Source organism: Lepisosteus platostomus, chromosome 23 (assembly GCF_059453375.1).
Source record: "Lepisosteus platostomus isolate fLepPlt1 chromosome 23, fLepPlt1.hap1, whole genome shotgun sequence".
NCBI lineage: Eukaryota > Metazoa > Chordata > Actinopteri > Semionotiformes > Lepisosteidae > Lepisosteus > Lepisosteus platostomus.
The window spans coordinates 13,794,239-13,807,504 of NC_142633.1; the positions used below are offsets into that span (position 1 = coordinate 13,794,239).

At 39.7% G+C, this 13,266-nt stretch overlaps 1 protein-coding gene across 1 annotated transcript in view; it reads left to right on the forward strand.

Annotated features, from left to right (window-relative positions):
* The window catches only part of plch2a (phospholipase C, eta 2a), a 74,913-nt gene extending 63,530 nt beyond the window's left edge, over positions 1 to 11,383 (forward strand). The window contains exons 22-23 of the mRNA XM_088617548.1: positions 1,730 to 2,063; positions 7,839 to 11,383. Coding sequence (XP_088473674.1) covers positions 1,730 to 2,063; positions 7,839 to 9,550 — 2,046 coding nt within the window. The 3' untranslated portion in view covers positions 9,551 to 11,383. The remainder of the gene's footprint in view (positions 1 to 1,729; positions 2,064 to 7,838) is intronic.
* The last annotated feature ends 1,883 nt before the right edge of the window (positions 11,384 to 13,266 follow it).

The window sequence follows — 13,266 nt, forward strand, 5'->3', positions numbered from 1 at the left end:
TCAGCTTGTTTATTAAGCATTTGCTCCCTTGTTTCTGTCTAAGCACCTCTTAACATGGGATCAGTCTATGATGAACAGATGCAAAAGGGAATGACACTGTATCAGATACTCCCAAAACAACAAGCATTGCGTTATCCTGCTGCAGAGGTCCGGTTGGTTACCTGTTAGCCAAATTAAAAAAAATTCTCATCCGAATGAAGGAAGTTTGGAAACTCAGAATTTTGTCAATGGTTGATATTGAATAAAAATACCCAATAGAAAGTTGAATTAATCAGGCTGTGTCTAAGAACTAGGGTTGAACAAAACCAAGAAGAAACCCAGCTCTGAGGTTGGAAAGCACTGTGGTCTGGGTAGCAGATACAGTACACAGTTCAAGAGTCCTCATTCAAGAATATGTACGTGTGGAAGTCATATATTGCTTTGTTTAATCTTAACCACACTTAGTTTTGTTGTGTCACTTAGGATATGAGAACAAATTCAAACATTATTAGAAATTCTAGCTGAAATCTTTCAAAATAAAGTATCTTCATATGCAGACTTAGTGAGAGTAGTTAAGGAAGCTTTATTTTAATATAGTGCTCAAGTATGCTTACTGAATCATTATAGCATTATAGTCAAGCATACTGACATTGAAATACCGTATTATCCCATACAATTGATACTGTACTTCAACTGGTGTGAATCTTAGGAGAATGTTTGACAGGCCTTTGATCCAAACTTCCTCATCATATTGCATATTAACCCTCAGAATATCACTGTCCACCACGCTGAGCTTAGGTTTCTGTGGTGCTGTAACTGGACAGCAGCAAAATTACACGATAGTCTTGTGATGCGAGTTGATCCAGAATGCAGAAGAAAGAGAAACAGGTCATTCTGGGCCTAGTTGGATAAAGTTCAGCACAATCATTTCAGAATCCCAGGGATACTATATCATTGGAGAAAAGCAGAATAGTTAGCTTTTGTCTCGGCTTCAATGTAGGCTGTACACAAAGATCTTAACTGTAGCTCTCAGGCGTCTGTAGTACAAATCCCTCGGTATCATTCAGTATCAGCATTGTATTAAACCTTTCCCTACAAACTAATATGGCTACATGAGAATAAGTTGAAAGGGATATGTATTAAATACTTCAGCACTACTGTATATTTAATCATGGAGAAGCTAGACATAGCTATCAGGTAATATTTCCATATGTATTACAAAACCTGCAAATCTTGTAAGTTCGTGTTTGGGTATTCCAGCCTTCAAGTCGCAATGTTAAATAATCGTAGAGGTCTGGAAATATTAATTTCTATTAAGACGTCAACACTGATTGACTCAAATAATAGAAAATGGTTTCCCCTCTTCTTTCATCCCCCTGCTCCTTTAATGTATTCGCTTTTCCCACAGTTTGCTGGTTGAGGTGTTTGCATGGTGTTGTACAGTACAGTCTTGTAATCAAAGTCAAGAAAAACCAGCCAGCAAGTATGAATGTCATGTGAGGTTCTTCTATCCTTCTTCACACTTGCGTTTAAGGATATTTGTTGCCCATTGGAGAAAATGCAGGAAACGTGGGAGTAAAGTTGGGATATTCAGTGGACAAAATGGGTGCAATATCTCACCTTATTCTTCCTACGCGTGCATTTGCTTCTGCTGTTAAAATGTAGCATACTTGGCAAGTCTTGGAGATAGAAAATATCTGAGGATTGTAATATTATTGTATTGTAACAGTTGTTTTTCCCCTATTTTTAGGCCAGACCAGCCATTGGCATAAAAGGGCTGTTTCACAGAAACCCAAAGCAAGCTTCCCTCGACAGCCATGCTGCTGCACAGCTCAGTCGTAAGCACACGTTCGGCGCCCACCTCTTGCGCAGGACGGCCAGTGCCCCCACCAAGGGCCAGCAGAAAATAAAGAAGGGCTTTCCGGAGATCTCCATCGACACCAAAGATTATAGCTCAGAGGGTGCCAGCGAAGACAGGGAGTCGGAAGACGCCTCTCAGCCTCGGGTGGACCAGGAGGCAATCTCAGCTGGACCAGGCCCACAGGACGGTACCAACGGGGAGCTACATCCTGAGGGCGTCAAAGGTAAGGCTTCTTCTCAGGAGGGCAGGGGCAAAGACTTGCCTCGCCACAGGGGGGCACTGAGCGAGCCACTCCGTCGGGCGAACAGGGTCCGCGTTCAAGACCCTCTGGACAAAAAGCAGGGCGTCTTTGCCCGGGTGGCCATGAATGGCTCTGGGAGGGTTGGTATGGCTACCAACTGCATAAAATGTGTGATTGGCTCGAAGGAGAGCCCCAGCATGGAGAAGAAGTTTAAGTCTCAGTCAGCAGAGGCGAGGAGGGAAGAGCCCCCCATAGAGAGAGAGAGACAGACGCCTGTGAGAACACAACCTCAGGCTAGGCCCAAGCCCAGGCCTGACGCTAGGCAAGCCCTGGAGGTCCATGGCTACCCCCACTCCACTGATGCCTCCGCCAGGAATGCCCGCTCCTGCAGCGTGCCCAGAAGGAGGGCCACCTCCCCTGCAGGGCGTGCACTGGAAAGCAAGGCCAAGCTGCGCTGGCAGTGCCCACCTCAGCCCAACTATGGCAGTACCGTCAACCTGGTGAAGGCAGCCTCAAATGGCCACAGCCTCTCTGATACCGACTCGAGCAGCCTGGACAGTCTGAGCAGTCCTGAGGTGCCCATCCGCAAGCTTGACAACAGACGCAGGGCAGTGGGCACGCTGCAACGCGAGATGAATGCTCTCTTTGTTCAAAAAATGGAGGAAATTCGCAGTAAATCTCCCATATTCTTCACTGGTAAGACCTGACTGATGCCTTAGCCATTCCCTGCAGTCTCCCTGCTACCCTTAGATGCCCTGTGCAAAGTTCATCGTGTTTGCGTGGTGGTGTCGGAAGATCAAGACATGTTTTTAATGGCTCTGCCATGGTCCACAGCTTCCCATGTGACTTTAAGCATCAACTTCTGATGCAGTTTAATGATACTTTGCTCATCATCTCAGACACCATCATGTTAACCCAGCTGTAGTGCTCTTGCTTACAATTCCACAGTAGTACTAGTGTGTCTGGACTGATAGTGTACTGTAGTTGGGTGCATTGGGATTTCTTTCACAGTATTTTTTTTCTCTCATTTTTGTTTGAGATTAGACACTTTCTAGAATAGCCTATTGCCACATTTAGATTTTTCATTTTCTTCTCCCATTTTTCGTGTGTTGTAAAATGCATTGTAGTTTTAATGCAGAAACAAATTGCTGTTACAAACTGCAAAAGACGAATCAAAAAATGAAATCTTAGTTCAAGTGTTGACTTTTACCTTCTCACAAAATATATTTAAAGATAAATGCAAATCTTACAAATCCTGAGAAAAGCAGTAAACCTGAGGTTTTAAGAGTAAAACACAATATGCAACAATGAAAAATGGGTTCAGAAATGCATTTACCTCTGAATGTAAGATTTGATAAGTCACATGCCATTATGGGTATTGGACCACTCTGTCAGATCAGTTTCTTCAATTAATTTTATCTTTTTTTGGACAACAAACATTTTACTGTTTTAAATAAATCAGATGGAATTGTAGGTAAGTTACTATAAAGGTCCATTCATAATGTGCTGTAAGAAATACTTTTCCTATCTTAAAAACTACTAGCTTATCCTTATATTTTAGTTGTCTTTATTATATTAGAACGCCAAGTAGGAACAAGCTTTGATTTGGTTTTCTTTTAAAGAATCATAAATGTGCACCGAATTAAGCCCAAGTCATGCCTTGAGAATTTGAATTAGATCTTCAGAAGCACAGCAGTGAACTATTGTTGGTGAGCACATAACATAACATAAAAGCAGAACATTCAGTTAAAAAATATATTTTTGTCAATTTGCACAAAGCTAATAAACCAGAGATAGAAGACTCTACTGTATATAAGGCATTTACTGTAAAGAGCACTTCTGAACAAGTCTAGTTAAAGCATACCATGTACAATGTGGGTAAAGTTAATCATTCTGCTCAGATCTTCCTTGATTCTTGTTAGTTGATCATGTTAATTATGATCTTTGATTGAAAGTATCGCTATGTCATCTTCACTCACCCCATTGGGTGGCACAAAATATTCTGGCTAAGGTTTCATCACTTTCCCATCTCATGGGTATTAATAGAGGCAATGCTGTTTACCATGGTAAAATCACAATAGAAATATAATATTGCATAAAAACACTGGTAAAGCATATTCCAAACATAATACAAACTAAATGCATGGTAAGACAATGAGAAAACTGCAAGCATACTGTGACAGATGTTCTGCATCCTGGTGGGAGAATTTGAATTTGGAAGTGTCCAAAATGTAAAACAAGAGGGTAATCAGTACACAAAATGTACAACATTGTGGTAATCAGATCACAAGACACCCTGGCTTGGTCATTATGAAGCTGACTGGGTGTGGGAGGAATAAGCTGAACTCTTGAAAGTTGAAGGTTTTGCTTAAAGTTTAAGTATGCACAGCCAAATGGAATGCCATCAGTGATGTATATCCAGCATCTCTGAGGGCTCACATCTGCTGATTTGCAATGATTGCTCTTGAAACGGTCCCCATAGGTTTTTAGATGGTTTAAAATTATTATTAAAGACCAAGGGGTTGTGAGTTATTGGATGAACCAAATGTTTATGGAAGGGAAAGCAGCCAAACACTATAGTGGGAGATCTTCTGACTACACTTAATTGGCCAGACAAGCCAAGTGAAATGTTCAAGAAACATGAACAGTCAAACTGGAACAAAATGTGCAGCTGACTATCAATATTAACTTTTTTTTTTTTCACAAGGAGGACCAGAAAGGGTCTCTTCATTTTCCAGTGTATTATTTTGTCTGTTAGTCATGTTCTTGTTTCTTTTTCATGTCTTTTATGATCCTGCATTATTTCGATGATTTCAATCCCAATTCTCTTCTTTAGATTTGGAATCCACTAGATTATCTATGTCTCATTAAATTATCAGCATGTTAAGGCTGTGGAGAGGTGATACATCAGTCTACTTAAACTTTACCTGGATTGGTTTAACACTTCTCCCAGGTGTAGAGGTGTACGAAAGTTACACTTACCTACAGTAGAAAAACTGTTGGATTCTGGGTTGGAATCCCAGCAGCTTGCATTGCATATTTTTCATTAATCATGCTTATTTTCAGGAGAGGAAAATATATTCTTTCTTAAAAGCTGTAGAACAACAGCCACTGTACTGGAAGCATTTTCAGAACCTTCCTGCCAGCAAATTTCAACATTGGCAAGCAAAGGTCTTGTCATTTACAGTGTCTAAGTGCAATAAAAACCAGGCAATCATATTATTTATGCACATGAGAATGAGTTAGAATATTTTTATATGCAATTCCAATTAAAAAAAATATTCATCCATTGTTAGAAGACCTTCTCATATTATTTGTGGTCTTTAATCTTGAAAAGTAGTTCTAAAACTAGGTTTGTACAGTGCTACTGCACACAACACAAGGTACCCTTCCTCTATCAGTATGATCACAGAGTTGATTTCCTTGATCTCAAAATGATCTCAACATTGGGTGAAACAGTATCTACAGTATACCAGTATAGTTTGTGGGTACATAAAACATTCTTTACCAAACTCTGAATTATCATCAATGGCATGTTGTTAATATCTGCAATACAGGAGTGTTAAACACACACTACTTTTTATTTATAGCAATTGTTTTTGAAATGTTGCCAGCAGTATTGTGCTTCCTTCAAAGTATGGACAGATGGGATTAATAAAGCTTGAATAGACCAAATATTTATGAAAGGGAATACAGCCAAAACTGTGCAGTAAGAGATCTTGTGACTGTACTTTCAAGGCCAATGCTGCACTTACTACTCAGGGAACTGGAATGGGGGTTTGCAGCTGCTTGGAGAACCACTCCATCTGTATTAACGATTGGTCTCTGAGGCCGTGAGCAATCTCTGTGGTTTACTCTTAAGGAATGCTTACCAATTCTCCAGGTGCATAACATACATGGGTTCTGTTTGTGTTCAATGAGCAGGATTGTACTGATAATCATTTAAAAGATTTTAAACCTTATAATTTAAGGGGAGTTTTACTGATTTTCCTGTGCACGGCAGGCTCTTTTTAAAGAAAGGTTTGGGCAGATTGATGCAATTTTACAAAGATGAGCATTTTTGTCTGTAAAATCCACACAATGTGGCAGTTTTCACACCATAGGTGGTGCTTTCTACAGTATATTCTCTTTAGTGTCAGGAGTTTACTTGTCATAGTAAGCTGTTTTGTTAGCCACAATTTAACTTGAAAAGCTGGCTAATTGAAAGATAAGACTTAGAGTGGCAGATGGCTTGTATTTGCCTGTTCTTCTGTTCAAAGCCATGAGTTCCCGAAACAACTGGGGAAAAAAAAATCTTCTCCTTCCATCCCGAGACCAAAAATTGACCAAAGCTGTTGAAAACAGACAAAATTAAATTCAGAATTGTGAGGTTTGTGGAAGCCAGTCTCCCGTGAGCCTATTCCTCTTCTTCCTCCTTGTGTTGCTAAACTGTCTCCCTTTTGTTCTGTCCAATTCACATGCGCTCTGTCTCTAGTGCAGAATTGAAAGGATGACCAAGAGCAAGGTAAAGAAATTTTGAATCTGTTTCCTCTGTTCTGTTTTTTTTCTATGCATGGCCTGCTTGCGTCTCTCTTCTTCTTCTTTCATCATATTACCCTTTAAAAAATCAAATCCAAAGCAAACACTCAGTCGATTATTTTTTTTTCTGGAAAACCACAGAAGAATGCAAAGTGGGGGAAAAAAAAGTAGTAATTTCAAATGTTTTCATTTTATACTTGACTTTTCTCTTTGATAAACTTTTTTCTAAGAGAAGTGAAATACACCCTTCAGCCACTTTGCTTCCATTTTCTTTTATAAATTCCCACAACTCACAAGGTATCTTGGGGTGACAATAAAAACAAATATTTAATGTGTCACATTGTCTTGGTGTTAAAGGAATGGTAAGCATATGGGGGCATGAATATTTTCTTCTATTTAATATCTGTCAGGATACGTTTTTAATTTATGACAATTTATAGTCGCAGGGTAAGTTACAGTTACTTACAGATGTTGCGGAGTCATCTCTTATGAGAGAAAAAATGTTGGTGTTCCTTTCTGGACCAGATACTATAGATTATCGTCCATCCACGAAACTCAGCACAGTTTTGGAAGCCAGCTTTGATTCATTAACATGTATATAATTTTTGGCTTTGAAGGTTAACAGTTAAAAATTGAATTGCGCAGAAGGTTTAATTTGTTGTACTACCAAGGGAGTTATTTCGTATTTGGATTATTTTTGTCTATAAAAATATGGTGAGGGACTCATTCATTACATTTTAATTCATTAAGTTTCACATAAGACAGAAGCTATTCAAGCATGCCATGTGTGAACAGCATGGGTATGAAATATGGTTTGTAGTGATCTTATGGTGTGTCAAGGTCTGTGTTTTGCCTGAATTTCATTGCATCTGTGCTGTGACAGTATGGAAAAGATTTCATCTGTTTGTCTTATACCGTAAATCCATGATCATATTTAGACAGTTTTGTTTTCCTCAAACTGTTTTCTTGTTTTCAGGTTACGGTGTTCAAAATAATTTTCAAGTTTTAAATATCCATTTAACAGTGAATCAGTGTTATTAATTGCTTGTTTCAATGATATTGCATTTTAATAAAAGTGCTATCCACCATTGTATGATACTCTGTTTAGTGTAACTGTTTATAAGTTTTGCTCAGCAGGACTGGAAATGAAATATTGCCCACTGTACTGCCTGTATAATCAGTATACAGTAGGGATTTCCATTTTAATTTAACTTATTTTAACCTTTGTTTTCCCTGCAGATAGCCTCACCAGTTCATTGCACATACCCGTCTCTCCAATGTACACCCTGGAAACCATTGCTGAAGAGACGTCCTTCTCAGAGGAGAAAAATCACATCTTCATTTCTAGTCCTGCTTCCATCTCCACCTCGTCCCACTCAGTCATGGAGGCCACTGTCTCACAGATGAACCCTCCTAAAGCTCCTGCTTCTTTGTGTCATTCAGCAATACAACCTGTAACCCCCTCTCTGCTACTTCAAGAGGGAAATACCTGTCTAACCCCAGAAAAGGAAGGTGTCAAGAGTACAACTAATTCAGAAAAGACTTCTGCTGTTACCCCTGATCCTGGAATCGAGAAAGTAAGCAATGATGTGAAATGGGTTGAAGAAAAAATTAAAAACATTCCATTAACTATTGCTGAAGAGACTGGAATGAAGTCCCATTTGTGTAATTCCCCTGTACAATTGAATGGTCCACCTCAAGATAATGGAACAGGTGTTTGTAAAACTATAGCAGCAGGTAAAGATGGAAATGAATTTAAGACTGAGCTAAACCAAACACATCAGCAGATTTCTTTCATGAATAACACTGTCTCCTCAGGCAACAGCTCTCAGAGAGCACAGGCTGGGAAGGCGTTTCTTAGCACAGAACAACCTCAGACTCTGCAGGTTAGGCAGCGTACACTGGTGCGCAGAACGAAAAGTGAAGGGCATGTTCGGGCAGCTCTTTCTGGGAGTGAGCAGTCACCTGTTCCCGAGGTCTATACTGATGTCACCATGAACGATAGGCTGTGGAGCAAGCTCGATAACCGCAACCACAGGGACAGCGTGTCCTCATCGTCTAGCATATCCTCCACTGACACCGTCATTGACCTATCCTTGCCAAACTTGGCCCGGAAGAGTTTAACAAACCTAAGTGGCTCCCGGGAGGATTCTGAGGAAGTATTCATGACTAATACGGTCAACTGGCCATGTTCTGCCGCTACGGGGTGTGAGATTTCAAGGGTTAGTAAAAGTAAGTCCAATCCTAACTTGCGAACTGAGGACATGAGTGAAATGAAAGATGAGCTACAGCCCAGACCCTTGGGGAAGGAGCTTCGCAACCCTGGCAGGCCAATGCAGAGGAGGCACACCTGGAGCAGGCTTTACATGGAGGGCCTCAAGCAGTCAGCTTCGGCTGCTAGGAAGTCCCCTGCGCCTGTTGTCAAGGATGTGGACAGCAGCTCCAAGTCCAAGAGCCTGGGGGACCTGACCTCAGATGACATTGCCTGCAACTTTGACAGCAAGTACAGGAGCATCAGTCGGAGCTTCATCACCCGGCCCATGAGGGGTCAGCGCAAACCGCCCCAGAAAACCCCGGACGACCTGACGGAACAGCTCAAGAGGCTGACCGCCGTGGAGCCGCTCACCGCCGGAGACTTTGCCTCATCGGCACTGGCAGAGGATGAGAAGGGGGAGGAGGTCTGCCTGCTGCGGAGGTCCTCCTCCAGGAGCCAGAGCAGGGTGCGCTACATCGCCAACAGAGCCAAGCAGGCACAGGAGAGGCAGAGGCTGCAGAGCCTGACCCAGCAGAACAGCAGTCCCATCGAAGAGCGAGGGAACCCGGAGGGAGCCTGCTCTGTGGCCAGGAGCCTGTGTGCCAACTTGGACCTTCTCAGCCAGCTCCCCCCTGTTCCTCAAGACCCAAATCCCCAGGCACCTGACACGGAGGTATTCTTCATGCTGAAGCTTTGAAAAAGAAGGCTGAACTGTTTGAACCATGCTTGAACTGAGTCCAGTAATGTGTGTCGAAAAAGTATAAGCAAAGGTGTTTTTTTTTGTGACATATTTTTAAAGGAATTGATACTGCAAGATTTTGTACGTGTAAAACCGATGTTCTTCAATGCATTATGTTTGTTTCTTTCTTCATGCACTGAATATGTCATATCTAGTCCCGTGACCTGACTTGAGAGGTGCTTTCAATTATCTAGTCATCTAAACTGAAAGATTTACCATCACGGGAGATGACGTCTTCTTTTACCAATGATCAAATTGTTGTTTTGAATTTGATTGATAGCATCATTCCTAATCCATAGGTATGAGAGTAGTAAAAGGGACCATAAAGTAATGTAGTCCAAATATATCACTTAGGTCAGCACAAAAATCACTAAAATATTTCAAATTGTAAGACTTAAAATAATAGTTAAATAGCTTTAAGGGCACTTTAAATAGTGAGTTCTCACCTTGTCGGATGTCTGCTTTTTAAGCTTGGATACATTGCATCTACTACAGAGACGGGTATGTATGTTGTGCTTTCACCCTATCCACTATGACAGAAAGACACAAAGCCTGGAAGGCCCTATAAAAGTTTCTTATACTTTGTTTTCAAAAGCATTTATGTTTTTACTGTAAGAAATACATTGCACATGCTGTTCTAGATGTATGTACTACTACACTGGAAGGCGATAAAAGCTCTGTTACAAGAGCTCAAAAGACCTCAAAACCAGCCTACCTGAATCTCCCTTCTACAGCGGTGAATTCCAGATGTAAGAGTCATGACAGACTTAGCGTTAGACTAGTTCTTATAAAGGTGCCGTAACTTTGTAGTCCATTTATTTCTTTTTTCTTTTTTAAAACTAGATTTCAATTCACTGGTTACAAGTAGACAAAATGCAACGCATAGTTAAGCAGATTGTTAGAGTCATTGTTTCTTATGTGACAACTGACAACAATACTGTAAATGGGGGGATTTTTAAAAGACTTGATTGTACTAGAACTGTAAAACCCAGCAAAAATGCATCTTGCGATGGGATAAATTGTATAAATTGATACATTTTTTCAGATCCTGTTATACAATTCTTGTATGTAATATCTGTCCCATTCTCGGTTATAGCGAGCTATTACATGGAGAATTGTTCTGTACAACCTGTTGTTGTGCAATGTACAAATGTCAGCTCACAACCTTTCATTAGTCCTCTGTGATGTTAAAACTACAGTGGAAGATTGTGTATTGTCCAACATTGTATTACCCATGGAACTGCCCAAGAATCGGTACGAATCCCATTGCATGGTACAAATGCACTATCATCTCATTTTGAAAAGGTTTTCTTGCAATGTTTTTAATTAGTTGGGGAAATGAAAAACCTTTTCAGTGTTTTGTTGAGTGGAATATGCCAATCAGTTCTGCATCTGATATTTTAATGAGTCATTTTAGATGGTATTTTATATGTTGATGAGATGCTGTAAAGCACCTTTCTTAACTTGTACTGTTTTGCACTGCCATGTCAGTTTTCTGTATGAAATTTTAGAAAAAAATATTTAAACTTTAGCATATGTAATTAGAGATCATATAAATAAATTACTGCATTTTTCATTGTTTTTTTACTTTTTTGATGATACATGTTTTAGGTATGAGTAATTTTCTTTTGTCATTTATGTATTTTAAAATAGGTGTACATTTACTTTTAAAACCCATTTCATATATTGTATAAAATATTTACAGACATGACATGCAAAAAACCCTGTATATCTGAACTTTTATTCACTTAATGTAAATCAACACTAAATAAAATATTTAATCTTTACAAATATGCTTGAAGGTGTTCCTCAACTAGTCCGCGTAAAAAAAAAAAGGCTGTCCCGTTCTTGAAAGGTTCATTTGGAGCTGGGTTATATATGCGAATGTTCTTGATAGGATTCAGTTTCATTTGATAGCATCCAATATCTTGTTTTTCTATATCCACAGTTTTACAACATAGTACTCTTTTAGGACTAGTGGTGAAGTCTAGAACATTTCCCTCTTTTGTTTCGAGGCAGTTCATTCTCCTGCTGGCATATTTCCTGTCACAGCTTCTTAGTAGTGTGACATCTGTGTTTGACCTAGTTTAGGAGGCTTCTGAGATGTGTGCTTAACTTTCCGACCTAATTTTGCATTGAATTGTTTCAGAAAAATTATTTTTTAAACTGAAAGACAACCAAATGCATACAAGCTTGGAGACCACATGCCTCTGTTAACCCTTAATTCAAGGCTTCAAGACCTTTTGCACACGCTGTCCTGCCCTTTGAGAAAACTAGAACAGCGCAGAACTTTGTAGGGATTTTAAAAACAGTTCTGTGAAAAGTTGTTTAAAAAGTTGTATTTTCTTTTTAATTAAACCGGTGTTTTATTTTTTTTTGTTTTTCTAATGCAGCAATTTAGTATTACCATGTCTTGTGAGATTTGATGGATCATCTAGTTGAAAATAGAAATTGAAAAACTGTCACAAATATAGCCCTATCTTGACTCTGTATACTGTAGATAAGTACCGCGTGTGCTTTTTGAAAAGGATACTGCATGCAGTTTAATATGTTCTTTTTCATTGAATTGCTTCAATAACAGCACTGGACATTAAAATACTTTTCTTTTGGTTGCAATATTACTTGACCACTATGGAAGCTACTGTCCACAGTAGCCTGACCAATAGAAGAGTGCGTGTGGACAGTAGGTGCCCACTGTGAACAGAATTTCCTACAAGGCATCACTTCTCAGTGCCAAATACTTCATGGGCCACTATAGAGCTTGCAGATCAAAGATTGACTTGATGGATGAGCGATCTGGAGAGGTCCGTCACCCCATCCTCGTTGTGCCTGGGCAGTACAGGAGATGTTGCTGTGAGGCAAGACGTAAAGGAACAGTTTGTAATTCTGAATGGGGTAAGTATAGAATGTGTGAAAACAATTGTTAAAACTGCTAAGTTTTCAGCACATTGAGCACATTGCTATTTGATCAATTTTCTATAGTTGAATCATTTTTTACGCTGTGAATTATGTAGTTCTGTTGTATTTAAATACATTTTGATTAGTTTCACACTGCATACAATACACAGTTAGCTTGTGTAGTGTAATTGAATATATTTTCTGGCACTGTGGATTATGTATGGTAACGTCAGCTGTCACTGTGTTTATTTTATAGAGCTGGCTCTTGGAATACTGGGCCCATCTCAAACACATCTGTATGTAGTTAAAAAAAACTTTTAAACAAGTCTTAATTGCAGAAGGGTGAATATAAATTTTAGAACACTCAAAATTATTCACCCAACTCCCCCCATCCCAAGTGACAGGTTGACAAAGGCTGATGTTGAACTCAGGCTGTGGTTGCCACGACAACAGCCACCGGCATGATCTCGGCTTTTAGATCTCGCTGTGGCACCACAAACTTTCCTTAGATTTATGCAGTTTGCCAAGTGACAGAAATTGTCCCCTGTTGTCACTCCCACAAAAGATGTCTTCATTAGAATTCCAGCAGCACTCCAACTTACTTCAAATCTGTATTTAGCAAATGTAGTTCCACTCTCAAATCTCAACTTGAAGTCTATTGAATGCAGTGAGTTGAGGGAATGTTGTTGTCACTTGGGTTGAAAACCCCCTGGTGTCTTTGATAAGGACGTCTGGGCATGTGGACAAATTAAAAAGTGTAAAATGAACCAAAGAAA